Below are 26,907 nucleotides of genomic sequence, written 5' to 3'. Positions count from 1 at the left end.
AAATGCGAGAAGATCTCATGGATAAAGACATTTCAGCTGCCGGGATTATATACTTAAGGACTGCATGTAACAGCGCCTTTCATTTAAAAAGGTTTTCTTTTATATATTCTCCAGTGTGGTTGTCATATAAGACAGATATTATATATCACCCATAGAACAAACATTTCCATGGTGTAGAATAGATGAAATATACATTTTACATGGTGATAGTAGATGGACTGCACAAAATAAACAGAGATAAATAATAGCATTTGAGATACACAAAAATTGAAAGGCATCTGTGTATTGCTGCCCCCTTACTGACAGAACCTAAACTGCAAAGTTAAATTTAAAGATGCACTGTATGTTTTATATATATATATATATATATATATATATATATATACACACACACACACAGACATTACATTGAACTGTGTAATCTTGAACTAGCAATTAAACAGTGGCAGTTTTGTGCGTCTGGCAGATAATGTTAAATATTACTGTTAAATTCAATAATGTTATTAATATCTTCATATAAAAGACAAAAAGATAGGTCCAAGAGCTAAAAAAATTTTTTTTATCTATCTATACTATCAAAATTAAATGACTTGGACGTCAATAAGCACGTACGCGCTCTCAGACAAACATGCGCACACACACGCACATTAATGATCCAATCTTTCTAAATGCCAAGTACTGGTAATCCTTGGCTGGAGAGAAATCAAAGAGAAGAAAAGGTTGCCATTAAACAGTCACAAGCTCTTCAGCACCAGATGCCTTTCATTCACACTCTTTTACTCTCCATCCTTCCTTTCTTCCTCTGCGTTCATCTCTCCAGCTGCGGAGAGAAACGCTGTGGGGCCGGGAAAAATCCCTGGGACGAGTCGTCTGGTCACGGACGGCAGAGCCCTATCGGACGGCCCTATTCTCCCCACCACTTTCCTGACAAACATTTGCTCTGAGGCTTAAGCGCAGCCCCAAACTCGGTTTGGGAATGCCAATCAGAAGAGGAGAGCAGGGCCCGGGGCCGAATAGTGGAAGGGTACGTTCCCTGGGAGCCTGGAGGCAGAGCGAGAGCCTTTGGCAAAGACAAACAACGGGATAGCACTGAGGGACTCTCTTCTCTCTCTCTTTTACCGCTCCTATTGATATGCACATGCAGAAAAGCATCGGCTGGTCTTCAGCAAAGACAAAAGATGAGCAGAAAAAGAAAGGCTGGAGAGGAGTCCTCTCCATATGTGGCTGCGAGGGGGTGAATGGGGAAAAAAAGAGAGAGGGGAGATTGTGAGAGCTCTCTGTTGCTGTTTTGTTGCATTTTCACACAGGCCTTCGCTTTTAAGGGCCACAACTGTAAAACAAAAACTTCTCTCACTTGTTAGTAACTTTTCCCAACGAGTTGTTTGTGAAGAAACCTAGTGGATCCCCGCAGAGCTTTTATTTTCCGTTCACACATTTATTTTCTAGCATTTCGGACACAAAAGCAAGTGCTTGGACACGCTTGATAAAAATGTTCCCATCCCAAAAGAGAAAAAAATCTTTCAGTGGAGCCAAAGTAACTAATGAACTCTACAGCTAACTAAACTAACTCTGAGAGAGAGCCATTTAGAAAGTGACGTGCAACCAATAAGGTGTTCTCTTACAAAAACAGTTTGTATCGCATGCAATTTGTTTCTCCTTAGAAAACAAATCTTCTCTCTCATCCCCTCGTTCTCCGTCTTAGGAAGAAAGAAACAGAACGCCTGAGGATCAGGCCAGTTGGGGCCGCAGCGGTCCATTTGATTCAGCTTTGTCCAGTCACTCGCTCCCCTACCAAGCCAACAGCTTCGCTTCCTGCTCCTCTTTTCTCTTCCCCGCGGGCTCTACTCTCCAGTTGTTGTAATCCCGGCAGAAACACTTAAGGTTCACAGTAGGTGCTCATCAAAACCATCTGCTGAGGGAAAGAGAGCGCTCACCCATCTCACTTTAATCTCTTCAATTAGCACCATTACAAACCTGTCAAGTAGTCTGATTACTGTAATGGTGACCAGCGCCATCAAGGCGGCAGTTTCGCCGGGAAAGGGATTCTGGGATTGCGTGGACATAGCCGAGGTGGGGAAAAACGTTTCTGTAGTTCTGACTTAAAGTATGTAGTGAACACCTAAAGGAATAGTTTACCCAAAAATTACAATTCGGTCATCATTTACTCAACCTCGTGTTATTCATAACATTAGTAACAGCTCACTGGAGGGGAAGATTTCCAATGGTTAATGACTTAAATCTGCCTGTCCCCAGACACTGATTGGCTTCAGAAGACTTGGAATACAGCATACGGACTACTTTTTAATGACACTTTTATGGTGCTTTTTTGTCATTTTGCAGCCTGAAAGCCAAATTCTGCATAATATATGCGCTTATATGGAAAAGAGTGGGGATGATACATACATTTCTTTTAAAAATCACCTTTAAATGTTTCACAAAAGAAACTAAAGCTCCTTGCACACTTAGTCCGAAATTTTCGTATGCGTTTTTCGTATTCGTCATTCGGTATCTCTGAATTGTCAAAACACCTATCAAAATGCTTGCTGAGGAGGCGAAACACGCAGAAAATCGCACCCGATCCTAATTTTTTTTATGACGGACGAAAGTTTCGGAGGCAGTGTGTAAGTGTGATTGACACAACATGGGGTCGTATTTATTTTTTAACGTGTGAAAATTTCAGACTCAGTGTGCAAGGACCTTAAGTAATAAAGGTTTAGAATGACACGAGGGTGAGTAAATAAGGACATCATTTCCATTTATTGGTTACTTTTCCTTTAAGGAGGAAAGTTCTGTCACAACAGTTCCTCACAAAAATAATTTACAAATAAATGGATTTTCAAAATTTAATTATCCGTATCTGCACCCTTTTTCTGTATTTTCATTCCACTAACAGATTTGATCGAACCTTTGGTACATCAAGCTTATCCTACTGGTAATTTGTTTTGTTTTTTGTCTCGATGTCCAGCAAAATATCTAAGAATATCAAGACTAGTTTCCATGGATTGCATACTTTTACACAAAGTACTACTTTTTACTTTATACAAGTTTTAAAAACTCTGTCAGTGCAGAAATACAAAATATTATTATATTAAAATTAATTTCTCAGAAATAATATCGCATGAAATGTTGCTTCTCAAATAAACTGATCTTGTTTGAAGGTTGTTGTTTTTAAATTAACTAAAAAAATAAGAAAATCTTTTTTAAGAATTAAGATAATTTCACAAAAAAAACATGATGTCTGAATATCATATGCAGTGTTGCTTCTCAAGCAAATTTTCAAGAATTTTTAGAAATTTTAAGTGGAAAATAAGACAAAACCTTGTTAAGAATAAAAACAGTTTCTCAGAAAACAAGTCTGAATATCTTGTGCAGTGCTGCTTAAGTAAATCAACCTTATTTCAAGGATTTTTAGACGTTTTAAGTGGAAAATAAGAAAATCTTGTTAAGAATATGATTTCTTGCAGTGCAGATTTTAAGTCAGAAGCTGCATAAGTTAAACAAGAGGATTCAAGTTTAAAAACAAAAAAAGAACATCACAGATGTCTGTTTCTTCAAAACGGCACTGCACAGGCCCAACATGACTCCCCTAGCACTGAGGGAGGGGTTCAAGTGGCGCTGTCAGTCCACGGGGAGCTTGTTACACTTGACGTGGTGCACGCTACCTGCTGTGAATAATTAATGGAGCCATTTCCAGAAAGCTCTGTGTAGGTTACTGGGGCAGGCAGAGGAGAATGCGAGGGAGTCTGGGAGGGGTTGTGTGTGTACAGAATGAAGCGTTCGGGTTTTGTGTCCCACACAAACCAACCTTAAATACAACACAGTGTAGTTAAAAGGAGAGTGATGAAAAGAATGGCATCGCACAGGTCTGATGGGAGAGGGAAAGGAGCTGATGAGCCACAGGGGGGTTTGTGCCGCTTGATACTGAGCTCTGGCTATTGCAGACACCGTGATAAGTGGAAAGACACACAGTAGACGAGAGTCTTCCAGAATGTTGAATTCAGCATTACAACCTTATTACAACCTTGCAATGATTTAGTAAAATGAGGCAACAAATTATTATATAGTGCGCACGATTTATTTAAAACGAGGGAACATTAGTAAAAGTGCTGACATATAAGTCATGGGAACAAATGGGCTCCATAACATAGAACTTTATAACTATTAGATATATGTTATGGAGCCCTGCACATAAAATGCAGGGATTTTTTATTTTTTTTATTGTGTGTGTGTGTGTGTGTGTGTGTGTGTGTGTATATATGTGTATATATATATATATATAAATACATACACACAGACAGTTTTATATATATATATATATATATATATATATATATATAATATATATATACACACCCACACACACACACACAGATCCCACACATGACATGGACAAAAATATATATATCATGACCACAAAATTAAGAATTTATTCCCATGTTTTTGCAAATCGTGGCCATGTTGAACTAATTAATTCCCCCCGATGGCCTCGTTTTGATTTAAATAAAACAAGGAAACAAATTATTACAACCTAGCCTGATTTAATAAAACAAGGGAATGAAAACGCGCTGACATATTAGTAAGTTGCGCCAACAAATTATATATATATATATATATATATAAAATTGAGCCAAAGTTCATTATCTCTAGCTAATAATTAACCAACATGCATGATACACATTTGTAGACCTGAATAAATTTGCTTTGAATACCTGCCATGTTGAAAATGTACTGTACATAATGGGCCCTTTCTACATGTATTGGTCACATGATAAAAATATGAATAGTTTCACCAAAAAAACGCAGTTGAGATAAGACATTTTGAAGTAATCACGAAGTCGACAGTTTGGTGGGCGTTCTGAAAAGAAAGAGCTTCAACTGGGAGATAATTAGCTTTGGCCCAATGAAGCCCTTAATTATTACATGTTAAAATAATAGTCACCAATGATTAAGTTGACGCCTCACCTAAAAATCAGAGAGTAGTTTCAGAGAACACGGGCAGAAACGCAGTAGAGAGACAGACAGCAGGTGTAGACAGACAGACAGAGGGGGCTAGGTGACAGACAGGTGTGTGGTTGCCTCACCTCCTGGATGGTTTTGCTGGCGGGGAAGTTGAGGCTGTAATCTCTCTGTGCTTCACGGTGGCTAATGACCAGCAGGTAGTTCTGATTCGACGACCCTTGCTGGGCACTGCTAAACGGCAGGAAGGGCAGAAGGGGGAAAAAGAAAGAGAGAGGAGCATTAGAGTTCAGCAGTGGACGAGTCAGGGCTCGTCTCAGTCTCCCCAGGGCTCAGACAAGCCTGTGCCACCCCACTGCTCTGCACGGATAGCGGGAGGCCAGGGCAAAGCCAAGGGCCACGGCATGGGCCGCACACCGGCAGTCAGGCCGTCTGGAGCTATCGATTGGAGCTAAGAGTTGTAAACGTCACACAAAAGGACAAGAGGGCTAGTGCCGCTTGTCCGCTCCGCCGTCACCCTCGGAGCGCTGACCTCAGAGCAGGTTTGAGATTCATGGGAGCCGTGGTGCTGAGTTGTAGGAGAGAAGGCCTCATCTGATGACAAACGATGGGGGTTAAGTAGCGCTTTGAGCAAATTCTCCGTCTGTGTGTGTGAATATGAATCAACAGCTTAGAGGCGAGCCTGCCGGCTAATCAGGGTTCGAATGAAAGCAGTCAGGAAGAGGAGAGTCTGGGAATTAATATGTAACGCACACATTAATTATGCAACCAGCGCCTTAATCTGAGGAGCTTTGGACAAGCTTATGTTAACAGAGGACCAAATTTACTGTAATGGCAGCTTATTTACATTGACTAAAACTGTGAAATCAATATGTAAATGTAATGTTTGTTGTATCTAGCGATGAAGATTGAAACGGTGGCCTAGGAGAGGAGGATGCATATGCAATGCTGCGGAGAGTGGAAAAACACAGAGTCATGAATATAGGATGTAAAAGGAGGGGTTTCATTTAATTTCAAGACTCTCACCAAATGTAAATGACTTGGAGACATTTTACATTCTGATACATTATATTTGCATTGCCAAATGTCTATAACTAAAGGTAAGGAATGATCTTTAAATCTAAGCCTTGTTTATTATCTATATAGCTATATAAAAACGTTCATGCTGCAGTTGTTCACATAACGTACTTTATTTCAAAGAAAAATACAAACTCTAACTGTAGGATTTCTAACTGAATTGATATTGAGTCGGATGTGAATCAGAATGGTGAACTTGTGAATTGCAAGGAATTGAAAATAGGGATCAGTTGCAAAAAGCAGCCCTAAGTAATACATTTTATTAAATTGAATTTGCTTGAAATTAAAAAATTATAATAGATTTGAAAAGACAAACATAAAAATAGAAAAAGATGTGTACACACACACACACACATATTCAAAAGTTTGGGGTTGGCAAGATTAAGATTAGGCTTCATTTATTATTAATTTGATCAAAAATATAGTAAAAACTGTCATATTGGGAAACTATTTTCCATTGTGCTATATTTTTAAAAACAAGTCTTTTTTATCATCAATGCTAAAAACCGTTGTGCAGCTTACTATTTTTGATGAAACTATATTTTTTTCAGGATTCCTTGAATAGAAAGTTCAAAACTGAATTTATTTGAAATAGAATATTTACATTATAAATGTCTTTACTGTCCCTTTTGATCAATTTAATGTGCCCATGCTGAATGAAATGGTGTTATGAAACGGCGGGCTAAAAAGTAAACGGCAAAGTGGAACTTTTCTCTCTAAGGAGTTGAAAGTATGCAAAATCTCCTTCTCACGACAGATCTACAGCATAAGGTTCATCTGTAGGAGCTTAACCAGGTTCAGCCCTCTGTGGTCCCAACAGCACCTGGAGCTGACCCCCCTAAACTCACCCTAAATGCTTCTCCACACCACCGGAGGCACTGGAAATAGAATGTCACTGGCTGCTATAGACAAAAAATAAACCACTGTGTAAATGATAAGCAGATTGGTTTCATTCAGAGATAAGTCTTCCGTCTCAGAACCCTGCAAGACTGGGACTTTAATCAAACCTATCGTCTCGTTCCTCTCATTGGTGCATATGTACACACAAGCAGCACATACCTCTGGCTTTAATTTCTCATCCACACACTCTTAGGGTGACCTGTACCACCACCAAACAAAACACAAACATACCCTTCGCTCTTTCTTCCTCTTGAAGTTTTATTTTTGCATCCGCCGCAAATGTTTTTCTGCACCGCCTGTTTTGATCTGACAAGTCTAAGTACTAATTACTGTAGTTTAAACTGTTTTTCCTTTCTGCCAAAACCAGCAGATTTCTCGGGCCTCCAAGTCTCACAGGAGATCAGACGCAGAAAATGAGATAAATACCAAATGCGCACGGACTCATTTGCTCATTTGTATTTGAAATAGCAGAAGTTCAAATTAAAATAACCTTAAACACACACATCTCCTGGAAGCAACAGAAATAGATGATTCGTTTTAAATTATTCATAAAGTTCCATTATTTATGCTGGAGATTAGGGGTTTGGATACCTCCACGAGAGGAAACGCGAGCGAGATGAGCTTGGCTCATCACTGGATTTCTGTAACTACCTTGGATGGAGTGTCTGTCGTGAAAGCTCCAAAGCCTGTGCCGTATTTGCATTCAAAACAGAGGGAAGAAAATGAGGCAGGCGGCGCAGTGTGAAGACGAGTTTGATTAATATGTTTGGATATGGTGTGCTGAGGTATGCTTTGCAGTAATTGCCTACAGTGGCTTTTATTTGTTGAGTACTGTGCAATTGTTCACTGCCTGCATCCTGAGACCCCACACTTTAATTTAAACTAAAAACAAGCTGATAGAGAGACACACATGTACACACTGTTGTTTAAAAGTTTGGGGTTGGTGAGATCTTTTAATGTGTTTTATTTTTTAAAGAAGTCTCTTATGCTCACCAAGGCTGCATTTATTTGAAGTTTTTGGGAAAAGAATTAAATTTGAATATATTTTGAAATGTAATCTGTTCCTGTGATGGCAAATCAGCAGCCGTTAACTCAGTGTCACGTGATCCTTCAGAAATCATTCTAATATGCTGATTTGGTCCTCAACAAAACAGTTGCTTAATATTTTTGTGGAAACTGATATCATTTTATAAAGTTAGTATAAAGTTTAAAAAAAACAGCTTTTATTTAAAATGGAAACAAATTTTTTTTTTTTTTATAATAACACTTTACTTAAAGCCTTTATGTATAAGGCATTATAAAGGTATTCATAATGTACATTATAATGCATTTTCATAAATAATTGTAACCAAAGATAAAATGCATTATAATATTTGCAGATTCCTTGTTACACACAAGGTATAATTAATGCATAAAAATACTTTTATAATGCATTATATATAAAAAGGATTTAATTAAAGCTTTTTCAAAAAAATCTTACTCACCCTAAACTTTTGCATGATATGATTTTTGTCAATCAGCCATCAGTCTTATAAATGCCGATAGCATCATTACCGTTATGCGGTACCATTTGAACTCTGTCACTTGATTATTTACACAATGGAAAACGAGTGATTGTTTAACTTTGTGTATATTGTTATATTATTTTTTTATTACCAATACTTGTACATAAAAAAAAACAGAATCAAAATTATTTTTTTTAAAATCAATGTAAATATTATTCATTATAAATTATTCATGTAAATCAATGGGGTTTTTTTTCTCTTTGTTTTTCCAGGGAACGCTTTCAATTGCGTGTACAGATGCTGTAAAACTATCATGCCAATAAAGCACTTTAAAATTGAAACTCAAATGATTTAAAATTCACCCCTTGTTCACTTGTTGTTAATTGTGTGATTAAAAAAACGAACTAATATGATTTCCATGTATAAAAATTGAATTAAGTATTTTATCCAATAAATTACGAAATGCATGAAGACAAGAAAAAGTACTGCATAAAAGGAGTTGCCCAGTCATCATTTCACACAGTTTCTTTCTATTAATGTGCTAAATCACACAGAAACACTGACATTCTGCTCAACCCAGGTTTAAAATAAGTGTAAGTAAAGAGGCCTGAGTAGATGAGAAAACAGCATCTGAACCGTCCCTGAGAGATACAGCCAGAGAACAGCCCTACAGCAGGAGCTAAGTCTGCTGAGGAACACTTCTCTCACTCTCTCACTCTCTCTCTCTCTCTGTGACAGTTATTTATAAAAGCAGTTAACAGCTTGTCTGCTCACCCTCCTGGAAGCCCTCTTCTCACTGCACCAGGAGAGGACAATCACGGGCATCAATGGGGTCACACCTAACTAACACCGGCCCTTTATTTTTCTCCCTTATTTTGACTCCTCTAAAATAGTTTCTGGGAAATAATTAGAGCCCGCCACCGATGATGAGCTCTAGTAGGTGCTGGATATTAGATATTGTGCCATTTAGAGAGAGAGGTGACAAGGTCTCTGCTGCATGTCACCTGCCCGAGAGGGAAAAACGAGATGGGCGAGAGCAGCTGTCAGGGTCACGTTATTATATGTGATCTCGACGGATCCACTGAACCCTGACCAGTATGCGGTACGTCACAATTTGTTTGTTTATCAAGTTTTTAATGCCATGTTAGCATCAGGGCTATTTACATGGCTAACACAAGGTCAATATCACAATTTAAATTACTATATAAAATATTTCAACTTGACATAAAATAGAAAATGTAAAATACATTCGGGTGATACATTCTAAAATATTTCATGTGAAAATATTTCTGAATAAAAGCGCTTTCAAGCAGTATCATAAAAATTACAGTCCTAAACAATCAAAGGAACTTGACATGAGAGAAAGGAGGAACTTCACCTATCAATAGAAACCCATGTGTAAATATTGAGTGTCCAATTCGGCACGTCACAGTAACGTGTTTTTGTGGCAATCTTTGAAATTAAAGTTAAGAAGAAACACACACAAACACACAAAATGCCTCCATCCGGACCAAATCTGACAAGGTGCTAAAAGGAATTTTTTTCTCTTTTTTTTTTTTTTTTGGAAAGAATAAAGTGCTGATGTGTTTTGGAAGGGTACTGTTATCACAATGTTTACAGCCCATTAAGCACTTTTCTCAGAATGTTTTCGCACTCGAGTACAGTGTCCACACACAAGCTGACAGAGATGCCAGTTTATACCCAGTCGCTCGACGGCATCGCCACCATCACCTCCCAATGGGGCTTACAGCAGTGCTAATCAACACATAATTACACACACAAACACATGCACATCAATATAACACACACACAGCCCCTTCTAATTGAAGTCCCTTTCATTTATTACTTTGAAATGCACTGCCCTGTCTATAATGTGTTGCTTATTTAAAAAAATCCATATTGCTTATTTAAAAAAAAATGTACAAAAAAAAACCTTAAAAAATGAATATTGTCAAATGTTATTCCAATGTAAAATATTTTTTTCTATAAATATAATTTATTCTTGTGATGTCAAAGCTGAATTTTCAGCATCATTACTCCAGTTGTCACATGATCCTTCAGAAATCATTCTAATAAGCTGATTTAAAGCTCATGAAACATTTCTTATTATTTTTACAAGTTGACACGTTTTCATGATTCAAGGATTTCAAGTTCAAAAGAACAGCATTTATTTGAGACAGATATTTCTCTTAACATTAGAAATAGCTTTACTGTCATTTTTGATCAATTTAGTACACCCTTGCTGAAAAAAAAAAAATCTTTAAAAAACATCGTACTGACCCCAAACTTTTGAACGGCATGGTAAATAAAAAATAAGTAAATAAATAAACAAACAAACACATAAATAAATAGATAAATAAATACATAAACACAGGGAAGCTCCTCAATTGATTAAAATGCTTTATAAATCAAACTGCTGGTCTACTGTCACGGTCTAAAATGTGGTCTTTCAACGCCACCTAGTGGTGAGTGAGAGACTTCTCTTAAACACAAGGGGTCTAGCCCTGCGTCTCAATGTCCATACTATCCATCCTAAATAGTATGTGAGATTAGCATAAGTGTGTCAGAAAAAGAGTATGACAAAAGTCCCCGGATGATCTACTATTTTCAGAAAAATGTTGAAGTGTGGAATGATATTACCCACAACCCATTGAGCTTTGGAGGAGGATTCAATTCAGAACCGTCTATGTTCAGAACGACAAACTACCAAACATGGCAGATTTGTGCGACCGACGGTGAGAGGTTTAGATAAAGGTTTTTAAGTAATTAATAATCAAAGTTTAACCTAAGTTTAAATATTTATTTAATGTTATCAGTGTTATATTTCATCTTTTCGACTTTTATAAAGATCTGTTTGGCCATGAACTTTTAAATGCATCATTATGCATTGCATTAATATGAGGAGAGTTCTCCGCATGAAAGACCCGCGACTGCAGATCAACGTGATACTACATTTGTCTCGGATGCGGTAGGAAATTGAATGAAATGAAATGTGGAGGATTTTAACTGTGACAAGATGACTGACAGGCCAGTTTACGGTGACAGCAGGATGCAATAGAGAGCAACCGTTAAAGACGCAATGGTATGATGTGATAGTATGTCCCAAAGCTTGTCTACTCTTTTGCTACACACTCAAAAGTATGTACTTTTTCTTCACAAAAAGAGTACATACGTTTAGGGCATAGTATAAGTAGGCAAATTGGGACGCAGCATAGGTTTGTCTGGTTAGGTTAGAATAGTCCAGTCAGCCCCTGCTGGTAGATGTCGTAACTACAAAATTCAGTTGCTAAAAAGCATCTTTCTCTATTGACGGCCATTCATAGGTTGCTTGCTGTGTATTATGACGCATTATATGATACATATTATTATATGAATACAAACAGACACTCAAGGTATCATAGACATCCTTGACTAAATCCTGTGAATATAAAGCCATCAACCTCATCCAAACAGGATTTTAAAGTTTTGAAAACATAAATGTCTGATGCCCATATTTTTGAGAGTTTCACAGAAATAAATGGGCAGCTATTAGAGAGTGGGAGAGGTTTACGAGAAAACAAACTTCACGTTTTGAATATGAGATACGTTGGTAACTTGGTACAAAGAGATGGACCGCTCGCTCGTATAAAAATCAGATAAGATGCAAGTCAATCCTTTCAGTTTGGGACCAGTTTTTATAGCACAATCTGAGCTAAAGAGGCACATTATGACACTATGTAGACATACCTGCTCTGGCTGGTGCTGGCTGAAGGGGCAATATCAGGGGTGAGAACATACAAGCTGTTGTTCTTGGGCAGGTGTAAACTCCGCAGAACCGTCTGTAAGAAAGGAAAAAAGAACATCAAAGAGGTTAAAAATACTTTTAAAGTTGCCATTTTGCAAAACTGTACATGAAGTACACTTTAACAGACAAGAAAGTTACCATTACAAAAACCCATTTAATGAAAACAAACAAAAATAAAATAAAAATATTATTAATAAATAATAATAATAATAATAATAATAATGTAATAATTTTTTTAGAATCCAACCCCTCCTTCTCAACATGGCACTCATAATTCTTTATGTAATGTAATTTATGATATACAAGTAATTTTGCATCATTAATGCAAAAAAATAAAAAATCTTAATATCAGCATACGTTTAATAAAGTCACACTTACACTGTCAGATACATCTCCACTCTTCCAGCCTTTTAACTGCATTTTAGAGACAGGGACCTGTAGCTCAGTCTCTAAAATAGTTTTAATATCACCTGCAGAGAGAAAGAAATGAGAATAGGTTATAAAAGGTTACTGGCACTTCACTGTGTTACCACTAGAGGACAGTATGCATCCAGTCTAGTTTTGTCTTGGGTTGAAGTTTATTTAGCAAAGTCATGCTTATCTTCAACCAGTTCAAGTGCCAAACTGACGAATTTCTTTTGTTTGCCAATTATATATTTTCAAAACATCTTTTTCATTCATCAAACCTGCTGGTATATGTGTACTAGTAATGTTACTTAAAGGATTAGTTCACCCAAAAATGAAAATTCTGTCATTAATCACTCACCTTCATGTCCTTCCAAACCTGTAAGGCCCCATCCACACTACTGCGTTTTAGTTTAGAAACGGATAATTAAAACGAATACGATCTCCGTCCACACCAGCGTTTTAGCTGCGTATTATGCCGCGTTCCAGGCAACCTGTAACCCGTGTTTTTCCAACCTTATACCCGTGAAAGTGCACTGGAACGGCAGTCAAACCCGTGACTTCCCACCGTGAACTCGTACTAGATCGATGCTCCCAGTTACGAGTTCTGACGTCACATAGCCCGCAAAACCATACAAAACAACAATGGCAGCCCCTACGGATGCAGTGTTTCTGCAGGCGGTACACAGTGAGAATACACTCTAGGACAATATAACGTTGCAGTCAAATTAATAATAATATAATAATAATGATAACAATACACACAAGATTATGTATTACAATGTTATGTGTCTGAAAAAATAAGTATGTATATTGCGCTCAGGTAGTTTGGCGTGACTGGCCTGGAATGCTACAAAGTCGTGAGTCGTGGTTTGAAGTCGTGATTTACGTGCTCAAAAACCTGCCTGGAACGCAGCATTAGAATTGATCTCCGTCCACATTAAAACGACTGAAAACGCGGATCACGTGACCATTCACCAACACTGGGCATGTGCGTGCCGGTGTAAACACAAATTCATTGATAAAATTATCCCACCATGCTCTGGGTTAACCCCAAACCGACCCTCCATGTACGGTCAACGCCGCCACTGCACACGGGAATTGTCACAGATCGCTCGAATAATTGCTTGACTCCGGCGCATGTAGGCAGTTATAGCGTTGTAAAATGCCGAATTTACTTGTACAACAGCTGCTAGCAAAGATATACGCCATGACTGATGACACCCAATCATAGAGCCGAGCGTGAGCCTCTTCTACGTCATCGTTTCTAAAGTCCTACGTTTTGACCCGTCTACACTAAAACGCCCTCCGGAGATTCAAAACGAAAAACGGGTCGGCAGCGTTTCTAAACTTCTCCGTTTTGGGTCTCCGTTTTTGCCGTTTTAGTGTGGACGGGAGGTGCAAACGTAGCAAAAGGTCTCCGTTTTTAAACGAAAACGCAGTAGTGTGGACGGGGCCTAAGACTTACGTTCATCTTCGGAACACAAATTAACACAAATTTAATCTTTTTGATGAAATCTGAGCACTTTTCTGTCCCTTCGCTGACAGCTACGCAACTGACACTTTGACGCTTCAAAAAGTTCAGAAAGAGATCGTAAAACTAATCCATATGAATTGAGCGGTTTAGTCCACATTTTCTAAAGAGACGATCGATTAATATGATGAACAGATTTAATTTAGGCTTATTCACAGATAAACATTAATCAACTCACACATCAGTTGTGGTAAACGGAAGCTCAAACACGTTCGCTTGACGTGCGAGAACCAGTAAGGTTCAGTCTCGTGTTACGCAGCACGTTTGAGCTTCCGCAAGAGGTTTGTTCTTGCGGTTCAGTTGAGCTTCTGTTTATGTTCACTGATCAATGTTTATAGACTAAATTAAATATCTTTATCATATAAAGCGATCCGAGTCTCTTCAGAAAATTTGGACTAAACCGCTCAATTCATATGGATCCGTTTCAAGATCTCTTTATGAACTTTTTGAAGCGTCAAAGTGGTAGTTGCATACAGTGGAGACAATAATTATTTGATCTCCTGCTGATTTTGTAAGTTCGCCCACTTACAAAGAATTGAAGGGTCTATAATTATTATGGTAGGTTTATTTTAACAGATAGAGAAAGAAAATCAACCAAAAAATCCTGAAAAAACATTTTATAGGTTATAAAATTGATTGGCATTGATTGCAAGTATTTGATCCCCAAGCAAAACATCATATAGTACTTGTTGGCAAGCACAGAGGTAAGACGTTTCTTGTAGTTGGTCACCAGGTTTGCACAAATTTTGGTCCACTCCTCTTTACAGATCCTCTCTAAATCCTTAAAGGGGTCATCGGATGCTAAATTCACTTTTATATGGTGTTTGCATATAAATGTGTCTTTGCAGTGTGTGGACAATCACCATACAATGAAAAAAATCCATTCCCTCCTTTTTTTTAATTCTCAAAAAGTCTAAACACTCAATAATCAAGCCATTTGGATTTTCTGAGCAATATGATGTCATATTGCTCATGCTCCGCCCACGACCACTGACGGACTGTTCAGTATTAGCATATTTCCACCCTCAGCCATTTGTATACTGTGGCCCAATCCCAAATGGCACACTTCATGTGCACTTTCGGTCTTGTGGACTTACAATGGCTGCCGCGTGCGCGTGCCCGTTAAGTCCGTGAGACCGCAGTGTGTCCCATTTGTCATTTTTAGATCTCAGAAGGGTGCTCGCGAGCGCCCCCTCTGCGGTCGATTTGCGCCCTTGATGCGCACTTTTGCCGAGCCCGCGCTGATGCGGACTCCACAGCAGACTTCTTCCCGACATTCAAAGCGGCGTTACGTCGCGAAAGTGCGGACTCAGAGGAAGACCGCGAGTGCTTAGGGTTCCATTTGGGACAGGGCCTGTTTGCCAAGGCAGTCTTGACACCCCACAGAGGGGTGGGGTGAGCAGTTGCTCATTATCATTTAAAGAGACATGCACCGAAATGGGTCGCTGTGAACAGAGCTGTCTTTGAGGAGGTAAAAAGGGTGTTGTTTTACACAACCATTGAGGAATTTTAACCAAAGTATGTTACAAACTTTACATGAAGACCCTAAAGCAGTGGTCTCAAACTCGCGGCCCGATTTTGTGGCCCCCTACTTGACATTAAAGTTTAATGTTAGTGCGTCCCGTCGTTGCGTGTGCCGCGTTTTTATTTTATTTTATTTTTTTATCCCTTATGGGCTACCATAGATAGTCTATTCTCGTGACAGCTTACGGTGGGTTTGTTGTCAATAGTTGTCATAGACAACCGCGAAGTACAAACATACTGCGCCTGGAAAAAAATGAGCGCGTCGCTTCAATTATGAGCGCTCTTGCCGCGCGCCTACATTTGAAATAACGAACTTGAGCGCGCAAAATATGTGAGCGCGATATGTGAACAGGCCCCTTGGCGAGCTACCACCAATCAGGCCACGAGCTACTGGCAGCTCCCGAGCAACGTGTTGGAGAGAGACCCTGCTCTAAAACAATGTGAGAATAATCACTTTGAGCTTGTAATATGTGTCCAACAGGTTGATAAGAAGGTTTGCTTTGATTTGTGCAAAGTCAGTAATTTGCCTGAGACACTATACATGTGTAGAAAGAATTCAATAAGACGGGCAGACATGACTGCAAATATTTGTATTTCAAAAGCAATAATAGTTTTTATATAATAAAGGGATAATAAAAGTATAATAAAAGGAAATGTGCCTTCCAAAAAAAACATTCAATATCATATTGAAAATAAAAAGGACATGAGCAAATATAATCACAAAGATGTGTTATAAGGAAAAGACAAAGAAAGTTTGTAAAATGAACTTCAACTGTCAGAAGGACAGCTCATGAAGAATCAATTGTGTACAGAAAGGAATGTTCAAATTCAGAGGAACAGTTCAGAAGAAACGTTAATAATAAAGATTGAGAAGATTGGATCAGTTGTGCTCCTTTTTTGGAATACTTGAATAGCCTACTATTTTTTGTGGAATACTTGATTCGGCCCAGCCTGACCCAGACTCTACCTCCAGCGTTCCCCAGTTAAGTTGAGTTTGAGACCCCTGCCCTAAAGAATCATACCAACTTGTGGAAAATTGGCATCCGATGACCCCTTTCAGGTTTCTTGGCTGTCGCTTTGCAACTTGAAGTTTCAGCTCCCTCCACAGATTATCTATAGGATTAAGGTCTGGAGACTGGCTAGGCCACTCCAAGACCTTAATGTGCCTCTTCTTTAGTCACTCCTGTTGCCTTGGCGATATGTTTTGGGTCATTGTCATGCTGTAAGACCCAGCCACGACCCATCTTCAGTGTTCTGGCTGAAGGAAGGAGGTTTTACGTATTTCTCTTCCTCCAAACACGACGAGTTGAGTTGATGCCAAAGAGCTCAATTTTGGTCTCATCTGACCACAGCTTGTTTTTGTTTCTATTACTGTTTAACCTGCTGCTAATATGTTCCATGTCCTTTGCTCGTTGCCAGTCGTCCAGCAGCGTGGCTTGGGTATGTATGGAATATTGTATTTTATTTTATTAACAGTTTGGTATGTGCTGATGCATGTTACCATTTTATTAACCTATAACGGTGTCTCTAATATTTTATCGAGATTAATATACTGTCGTTTGTGTTTTATGTAATGTCCTCGTAATGTACTTTTTATTATTTGAAGGTTTCAAAAACATCTTGCCAAAGGACTGCAGTTGAAAATTAGCCAGCTGGCAAACACTGTCACATTTACAGAAATGTTTATTAATGTGTATTGTCCTTATGTTCATTGGCAAACTTCAGGCGGGCTTCTATACGTGTCTTCTTGAGCAGGGGGACCTTGCGGGCGCTACAGGATTTCAACCCATTGTGGCGTAGTGCGTTACCAATTGTTTGCTTGGTCCAAACTGCCTTGAGATCATTAACAAGCTCCTCCCGTGTAGTTCTGGGCTGATCCCTCACCTTTCTCATGATCATCCTTACCTCATGAGGCGAGATCTTGCATGGAGCTCCAGACCGAGGGAGATTGATGGTTATTTTGTATTTCCGAATAACGGCACCAACAGTTTTCTCCTTCTCACCAAGCTTCTTGCTGATGGTCTTGTAGCCCATTCCAGCCTTCTGCAGGTCTACAATCTGGTCCCTGATGTCCTTTGAAAGCTCTTTGGTCTTGCCCATGGTAATGGAGAGGTTGGAATGGAAGATACAGATTCTGGGGACAGGTGTCTTTTATACACATAACGAGCTGACATTAGGAGTGCTTTCTTAAAGTGACAGGACTGATCTGTGTTTCACATGGGTACATAACCAATCTGTAGGAGGCAGAATTCTTGCTGGTTGGAAGGGGATCAAATACTTATATTACTCGATCAAATGCTAATCAATTTATAACCTTTATATAATGTGTTTTTTCCAGATTTTTTGGTTGATATTCTGTCTCTATCCGTTTAAATAAACCTAAATTATAGACCCTTCATTTCTTTGCAAGTGGGCAAACATACAAAATCATCAAATTATTTTCTCCACTGTAGCTGTCAATGGAGGGACAGAAAAATATCAGATCTTTATTTCTGTTCTGAAGATGAAAGAAAGTTACAGGCTTGGAACGACTTGAGGGCGAGTAATTAATGACAGAATTTTCATTTTTGTGTGAACCAACCCTTAAAATCTTTTGTGAATCATTTTTCTATATTAATTACATAAACAGATACACCAAAACAACTTTTTTTTTTGCATTTATTAAAAATTAACCACAGAGTGGACTATTACACTAACAGCAAAAAAAAAAAAAAAAAGCAGCAATTTTCTTCCTTTTTCATTCTATTTGTGTGGCTTGCTTGGCTCACACCCCTGCAACTCACAAGAGCTCTTCCTGTTTGACTATGCTCATGACATTAGTTTCAACTTTCATTCACAGAAATACAGTCAAACAGTGTGTGGTTCAGTTCAGTGGCTTGTTATACCAAGAATCAAAGACAAATATCTACATCTACAAAGAAAATGCTCCGATAATTTCTGAGAAAACTTTGCAGATGACATGTTTCTCAAATCAGTTTAGGCTTTTGTAACGAGTCAGCATTGTAGCTAACAAAGCGCAAGCCGTGAACCATCCTACTAGACACTCTATGCCGTGTATTTCTAAGAAAGAAGGACTTTGCTAATCACGTGTGCTGCCTTTGCAAGAGCAGCATGATCATGCAGACTCTTATTTGACATGGGCAGTAAGCTGTATACCAAAAGATGATTAACTGTTCATGTACATAGTGTTAATGTATCAAAAACAGTGTGTGCTCACCGACTGTGCTGGCTTCCTCCAGGACCACCTCTATGGAGCGCTGCCTGTACTCCACGTGGAAGTTGAGCATCCGTGACTGCCGTTCCACAATGTGCCGTGAGGGCTGGACAGGGCAGAAGGCCGGGCTGGATGAAGACGGGAGTGAGGAAGATGATGATGCTGATGCTGATTCTGATTCTGAAGAAGGCGGGGCTGAGGGCGTAGGAGCTGTGGCTTCTAATTGGCTCTGAGGTCCATAGGGGCCAGTCTGAGTTGCTTCACTGGAGAAATTACTACAGAGGACAGTAGAAAATGAGGCAAAGTTACAATTAACTCAAATGGTGTTAAAGTTGCAATAAGAACAGCACCTCTCCATTATAACTACATTTTGATACACTACTGTTCAAAAGTTTGGAGACAGTTTTTTTTTTTTTATGCATTAAATGCTTTTAATCGATGAAAAGTGACAGTAAAGACATTTATTATTATATTGTTACATTATATTGTTACAAAATATTTCTATTTCAAATAAATGCTGTTCTTTTGAACTTTCCATTCATCAAAGAATCCTGAAAAAAAATATCACAGGTTCCACAAAAATATTAACTGCAAAACATTGATAATAATGTTTCTTGAGCAGCAAATCAACATATTACACTGATTTCGGAAGGATCATGTGTGACACTGAATAATCGAGTAATGGCTGCTGAAACTATAATAAAATTCTATATGTTTTATAGAATAAAATAAAAGACAAAAGAGTGTTTTTATTAGCAGGAGCATTGACTGAGTGTCTGGATGGAGGATCATAGATCTGTAAAGGTTGAAAGCCCCAAAATCCAATAACATATTTTGTGGGAAAATAATCTACTGCCTCTATGTATATGCTTTATAATCCAATGTGAATACTTGGTACTTGGAGTCCATCATCCAAATTAGAAAAATTTGCTGATGATTTTAGAAAAGGGAACATAGAATGGAGAGAAACAGATAAAGTGAGGGAGGGAAAACGAAAAGAGAGAGAGCGGGAAAAAGCTTGCACCTCCTTAGACCACTCAGCATGATCCACAATGCCGGCAGTGCTAAAATCCAAACAGTATCAGACTCAATGTAAACAGGCTTTACTCGTATAATAATATGGGCAGGGCCCAACAGACGCTCGATTGTCCAACCCAGAGAAAATCACCCTTTTTTTGCTCTGCTGAGGACACAAACGGCTTTTTCTGGCACTTGCTCACTCTCTCTCTCGTACTCCCTCCCTCTCTCTCTCTCTCTCTCAGCGGCTGATGGCTGAATTCCCCCGTGCCCCCGTGTTCCCCTGTGGCAGTAAATAATGTCTTTTCTCTGAGCACTGGCGGGACAAAGGCTCCTCTCTTCTCCTCCAGGGTCAGCACATATCGCTGTAAGAGCAGGAGCGGGGGGCCAGGCACAGCACACAATGCCTGACTTTATACCACCTTATTACAATACCAAAAGGTTAAAGACGTTAGGCTCCGGGGGCATTCAGAAACTCGTTAGACACAAAAAGGAAAACCCAAACATTGGATAAATTAAAGAAATGTCTCTCGGAAAGAAAAAAAACACAGTCATTGCTCCTAAGTGACATCTATAGATCAACATAGTCGCATAATTCAACATATGTACAGCTAGACACATGATGGAAAAAAAGCACAGACACAGAATATCACTGCACAGCATGCAATATAAAACTTGTGGCGTAAATGTAAGCTGCCCTAACATGAGTTCATGACCGATTGACCGAATAATTTTTGCAAATCAGATATTATCATCAATTGATTCTGTTTACAAAACCAGTCTAAATGATTCGTTCACAAATTTGACTAATCTGGATCACCAGTTCCGGAATTTGCACACTCAATCCAGTCACAGTGGTTTAAAGCTTGATGAGGGAAACATTATTACTGAATAAGAACTCCAATTTTGGTCTTTTCCTCACATGAAAATATTGTATGAAAATATATTCAAAACAGAAATTGTACTGATTTCCATGACTTTAACTGGCTTGGAATTCACAACTGTAAAATTCCCAAACATTTCCAGGTTTTCTATAACTGTGGGAACTGTTCAGTAAACAAAAAGTATGATTTAAGATGAATTAATTAATGAATGCTACAGCTTTTTGAATGTTTCTAAAACAAAAAAACAGCTGATGATGACGACAAAATACAAATCTGGTGAAAATCAGATATTAAGCATGAGGTTTCCATTGCACTGATTTCAAGAGTTCAGCCTACACAAGATGTCATTTGTGCTGTTCGCCTGGTTAGAAAAGGAATTCACAAATGAGACTTCCTCAAGATTATGAACAGATCTAGCTGTTCGTTTATCTGCGATAATATGGGTCTGCGGTTAATAGACATCTTTCTAGAGCGGAGCTGGAACAGTAGAGTCCCACAGCCCGCGGCATCTACAACCCATTTTTAAACAATCTTGTGATCTGTATATAATCTACAACCGCTAAAGTCTCTTTCTTTTCTTTTTTTCTCCCCTCCCTCTCAGACACTGGCATTCAGTCAAAGGTTATTCCACTGTGAGCGTCTAGATGGCAGTCTACACACACGCTTGGCTTGGCAGCAGCGCGTAGGTCTCCGGGTCCCGCCGAGCAGAGATCCAGCTGGCAGCGGGCGACTCAATGGGGGCACTTGAGTGAACCGTGCCATCCTACAGCCTGCAGTATGGTGCCAGCCACCCACTGAATGCACAGGCTGGAAGTCGCCATGCCAGGCTCCATTCATAATTACGTGCCTTTGAGAAAAACATGTCCTCGTGTCCAAGCTCTTACATTCACACACCCTCTAAATAAACCGTCACAGAGTGCGCTCCGTCTGAATATATTTGTTCTTAAGACTCTGGGGCATTCATGAGCGCTGACCGTTGAGGAAGAAGAAATGGACGGAGGACACAATGAGAGTTCACAAATGCCTTTTGTTGTCCAAAGTTTCAATTCCTGTTATTGGGTCAGATTTTTTTTTTTGCTGTTGTGTTTGTGTGCGTTTCTCTCTTTCAGGCCAAGGCGACTGAGGGAAATCTCAATACGGATAAATGCGTAGTGTAACACTTTACAAACTCTTCAAGCGAGACAGACAAACAACAAGAACTGTTTGTTGCGTTTTCAATTGTGGGTGTCAACGGTTTAGTGCCCAACGCCGTGCCAAGGTGGTTGGCCCCTCTATATACCTTCACAACCCAGTGAAGAGTGCACAACAATGAAAGCTGTCAACTACTTTTCTTACCCACAATGCAACTGGCAGAATTTAATTGGTCGATGGAATGCTGAAAAGCTTTACATTCAGCCTAAACACACCATGAATGAGTTTACTGCGATCCAAAGCAGACCAAACTAAAGAAGATGGTAAAAGGACGGGGTTGTTTGTTCGAAATAGTGGTGTGCATCTAAACAATCCTATCGCTGGCCATAGACAGACAAAACATTAAACAGTATTTCTGTATTAATGCACTGAAACGGCCAGCAGTGCAGAACCCACAGTAAGCTACATTAGTGCTGTGTCCTATAAAAAGCTCCCAACTTTGTTGGTTGTTCTCCTCCATTAACAAGGTCATCAACCAACCGCTATGAAAACCCCCGCAGTAAACTTGATTGTTTGATTTCCTGTGACTCTGGTGTTGAAATGGCACGAAGGGGGTAATTGCTGCGGAACAGACTTCCAGAGGGAAATGAGATGACAGCCTTCTCTGCACTGCTATTTCACCGCAATTATTTCCGCAACAACTTGAATTCTCACTTTCTTTTTCCTCCCTCCTCTCATTTGTTTTTTTTTCTAGGTTGTAAGCAGTCCAAACTAATTCATTGAAGTAGCAAAAAATGGTTTTATGACACCATAGTAATGTACGATATAAGAGAGAGACAATAATTAGCTTGGGGTCAGTAAGATTTTGTTGTAAGTAAGACAACTTTTATTTAGCAATAGTAAGGATGCATTAATTTGTTTAAGTGACAAGCAAAACCTTTTACATTGTTACAAAAATAAATGCTGTTCTTCTGAACTTTTCATCAAAGAATCCTGAAAAAAGTATCACAGTTTCTACAAAAATATTACGCAGCAAAACTGTTTTCAATATTGACAATGATAAGAAATCCTCCATGAGCACCAAATCAGCATATTAGATTTTTTTCTGGAGAATTGTGTGACACTGAAGACTGGAGTTATGGCTGAGGAAAAATTACCTTTGCCATCACAGGAATAAATTACATTTTAAAATATGTTAAAGCAGAGAAGAGTTATTTTCAATGGTAATCATATTTCACAATATTAATGTTTTTACTGTATTTTTTTACCAAACTTTTGAACAGTTGTGTAGTATAACTATATAAAAAGTGAAATAAAATAATTTTAATTAAAAATAATAATAATAAAGGATAAATTTGTATGTAAAACAAGCATTTGTGCTACGCAAGCTTCTGGTATAGTATGCTCCCATAGCAAACTGTGATAGTAGCAAAATCTTTCTGCCGTATTTCTAATAACTGCCGATCACAAATAATTACATTCTATTATAATATAAATAAGTATATAGCCTATTATCAATTATAGTAAACATAACATTTTAGTATATTATATTAAACTAAACTAAAGTTTAAATACCTTTAGTGTGAAGGTGGATCATATCAATAAATCTTTGTCCTGCCATGTAACACTTTTTGTGCTTAAATTTCTCACAATTTCCATACACTGCGCTGCACCGGAAGTTGCAGTGACCACTGTGGCTAAATGCGGAAGCAATTGTGCATAGAGTCTATTACAAAAAATTGTGAATTATGAAATTAAGCAAGATCATGCAATATTAAAGTGCAGGATTTTGTGTTCAGTAGTTAGTTTGCTGATTAGCCAGATGTAAAATGGTAGAGCGCTTCTAATTTGACTAAATCAGATGAGCAGACATGATAAGAGCTCTACCAAAGGCTCTACAAGCCGAGACACAAGCTGCTCTGACATTTCCCCCTCGATTCCTTAACATCCAGGGAACCAGCAGCAGCCACAGCTGGGTCTCATTATAGCTCAGAGACGAATGCCCTTTTGAGAGGAGGCCAGTTTCATTTTACAGGGGCATGAAAACAGTAACCACCTCGTTCAAGCCATCAAGCTCAGCTGGGACTTGATTCAGGTAATGTGCCGTCTTTGGAGTTTACCAGCATTAATCTCTACTCTAAAGACTATCTTGAAAAAGCACATGCAGTTCAGTAGAGTGGAATCTCTGCCATCATCTTGGGAAGGGAAAGCCTGAGTTGATGATTTTAATTTCAAAAGAATCAACAAATGAACGTCATACCTTTGCAAGATCCCATTTTCTTGTGGTATCACTCCGTTGATGGCGGCCTAGAGAGGAAACATAAATATATTTTTAATGAGAGCTCACAGCATTGATGACAAGAAATAACGGTTAGGTTGAGTTCAATTTAAAAGTGCCATAACATGAAACCTTTCTAGTCGGCATCAAGATTTTAGTTTTAAATGTATATTAATGTATAAACGGAAGCATTTATGGGGATGTGAATAGGCACCATTTCTTTGACATTTTTGACACCCCATGTCGGAATTTGTGTACTTCCCTAATCCCTACTATATAATAGGCTATAAAAAAGACCACAGTTCGTCAACAGCCGAAAAGTAATGCATGTATACTTTACAGTCTGACATTTTGGAGCATTTCCAATCACCAGTTAACATGAATAGTTCTACAATGCGACAAAAATCTTTTTTTTTTCAGTCATTTTTACAATCATTTTCAAGAACAAATGTAGTCTTTAATTTAATATGAGGTCATGAAAAATGCATACAGTATACACTACTGTTCAAACGTTTGTTTTCTATTCAGCTTTGCCATCACAGAAATAAATGACATTTTAAAATATAGATATTTTATTAAAATAATATTATTTCACAATATAACTGATTTTTACTGTGTTTCTGATTAAAATAATGTAGCCTTGTTGAGCATTAGAGACTTTTTTTTACATTAAAAGGAAAAACTTCCAGACCCCAATTTTTTTAACGTCATTTTTTCCATTCAATTTAAGATGAAGCATAGCATGTCACACTGTAGGACATAACTGCTGTCATTACTTGAAATTTCACATCAACTACAAATAAATAATGGTCTAAATTTACTGACATTTTTTACAGTGATAAAAGGTACACATCCAGAAATAAAATATTCCATTAGAAAAACCAAACATAAAACATACAAGCAGTATCCAGCAATGTGGGCTACATATTTCTCCCTCTCTTTCTCTCATCAGACTGAAGTGGAATGCACAGAGATGGGCCTGATGTGTTTGTGTCTGTGCGTGTGTGAGCAAGTGGGTTCTGGAGCCAGACTGTGATAAGGAGACTTGCTCAGTGGATACAGATCTGAATGGAATGGCTTCTGATTGAGCCAAATAACAAAGTGTATACAGAGACGTACATCGCAATGCTTGCTATGCTCCGAAATTTTTTCCATGCCTGTAGAGGCCACAGAAATTATATTTTGTCTGCCGTAGAGACAGAAGATCAGATATTCACAAAAATGTAAAAGAAGTGCTCTACACACTTAAGGCCATTTGACTTCTCTTGACAGATTTGCTCAGGTGCAGGGCGGCATTTGTGTGATCAAGTGTGCAACACATCCTGGCCTCAGCGTGGGGTGTTCGACTTGAAACACACGCTCGTCTCATTCTTTTTCTTTTTAACTCCATCAACCTCGTAACCCCGAGCTGGAACAGCAAGTCATTACATTTACAGGTGCACTTAACCACACCATGTGCTAGGGCCTGCTTTCTTTGAATGGCTGCCAGCATACAACCAGCTTCCCGCTAAATATAGTAAAACAGCCTGCTTTTGAGATAAAGGGCGACTTTGTGGAGAGAAATCTGTCTGTAAAACCACAATTTCTTGATTTTCATTTGAAAACTGTCACTTTAGATCTGTCCTAACACTGCATTCCTCATACCGCTTTTAAGAACTGTAAATGCGAGATGGAAAGACTTTTAGGGCGAGCGTCAGTCGAGAGCGAGAGTCCCTCACGCAAATTAGCAATGTGAAAACCACCAGAGAACATGCCTCCTGTTACATTCACCAAACCAAAATATAGTTTGCCCGTCTGCCTTTGTCTGTGGTATGACATCTGTCACAGCTGCTTAAGCCTATGTTTTAGGCTTAAGAGGTGAAATGTTTGTGCGGCGGCAATTGAAAGGTGATATACCAGTCTATAAATCACCAGGATACTTGTATAAGACCTTAGAGGACCTCAATGAAAATTTCCACAGCATGTATTCAAATATGGACACCTGCAACTAGGAATTTTTAGGACCGTTTTGATCTGTCTAAATGACCTGTTTGCAATAGATAAGATAAAAAGCCATAAAAAGGTGTGGGTATTTGCAGACTGCAGCAGACATTACTGTCTGTTCAAATAACATTATCGATTGAAACAGACACCTAGACACATAAGCTCTGCACAGTAGGAGCAACAAAGGAACTACTATTTGTTCACTAGCGGGTGAAACAGTTCCTACTTGAACAAAAACACATGTATGGATCTTGACACACATTTTGGTACTGCAGTTCATTGCCTCTACTGATGCCTCTGAAATTATAAATATTAAAAGTGTATGAACTGCAAAGTAATTCTCTGTATCATTGAATCGTCATACAGAGGAAAAATAAATGCAAACGGATGTAACAAATAAAGAAGCAAATCTAAGTATACTTGATGTAACGTGAGTGATGGACATCGGAATGAAACGGACTGAATTAAAGATGCAAATTGATAGAAACAGTTCAAGTCAAGTCAAGTCACCTTTATTTATATAGCGCTTTTTACAATACAGATTGTATCAAAGCGCTTCACAGTGATAACATGAAAACAATATAACAAAGTTCGTTTCTAAAAGAAAATTGCATCAACGGCCACCTTAAGTAAGGCAGATCAATAACATTTTTGAATATTAAATGTCCCCATCTAAGCAAGCCAAAAGCCAAGGCAACAGTGGCAAGGAAGTTCA

At 38.6% G+C, this 26,907-nt stretch overlaps 1 protein-coding gene across 2 annotated transcripts in view; it reads right to left on the bottom strand.

Moving 5' to 3' along the window:
- Positions 1 to 26,907, bottom strand: part of faf1 (Fas (TNFRSF6) associated factor 1) — a 72,821-nt gene that overhangs the window by 41,759 nt on the left and 4,155 nt on the right. The window contains exons 3-7 of one of the 2 annotated variants that reach the window (XM_056259583.1): positions 24,192 to 24,238; positions 18,903 to 19,174; positions 12,601 to 12,692; positions 12,165 to 12,256; positions 5,082 to 5,187 (exon numbers count right to left, since the gene is read on the bottom strand). In XM_056259583.1, the coding sequence (XP_056115558.1) occupies positions 5,082 to 5,187; positions 12,165 to 12,256; positions 12,601 to 12,692; positions 18,903 to 19,174; positions 24,192 to 24,238 (609 nt within the window). Of the gene's footprint in view, positions 1 to 5,081; positions 5,191 to 12,164; positions 12,257 to 12,600; positions 12,693 to 18,902; positions 19,175 to 24,191; positions 24,239 to 26,907 lie in introns of both variants that reach the window. The other variant, XM_056259582.1, reaches the window with a different exon arrangement.

The sequence above is a fragment of the Rhinichthys klamathensis genome, unplaced genomic scaffold (assembly GCF_029890125.1).
Source record: "Rhinichthys klamathensis goyatoka isolate OS25496 unplaced genomic scaffold, OSU_Roscu_1.1 h1tg000169l_1, whole genome shotgun sequence".
NCBI lineage: Eukaryota > Metazoa > Chordata > Actinopteri > Cypriniformes > Leuciscidae > Rhinichthys > Rhinichthys klamathensis.
This window is presented reverse-complemented; position numbering and strand designations above follow the sequence as displayed.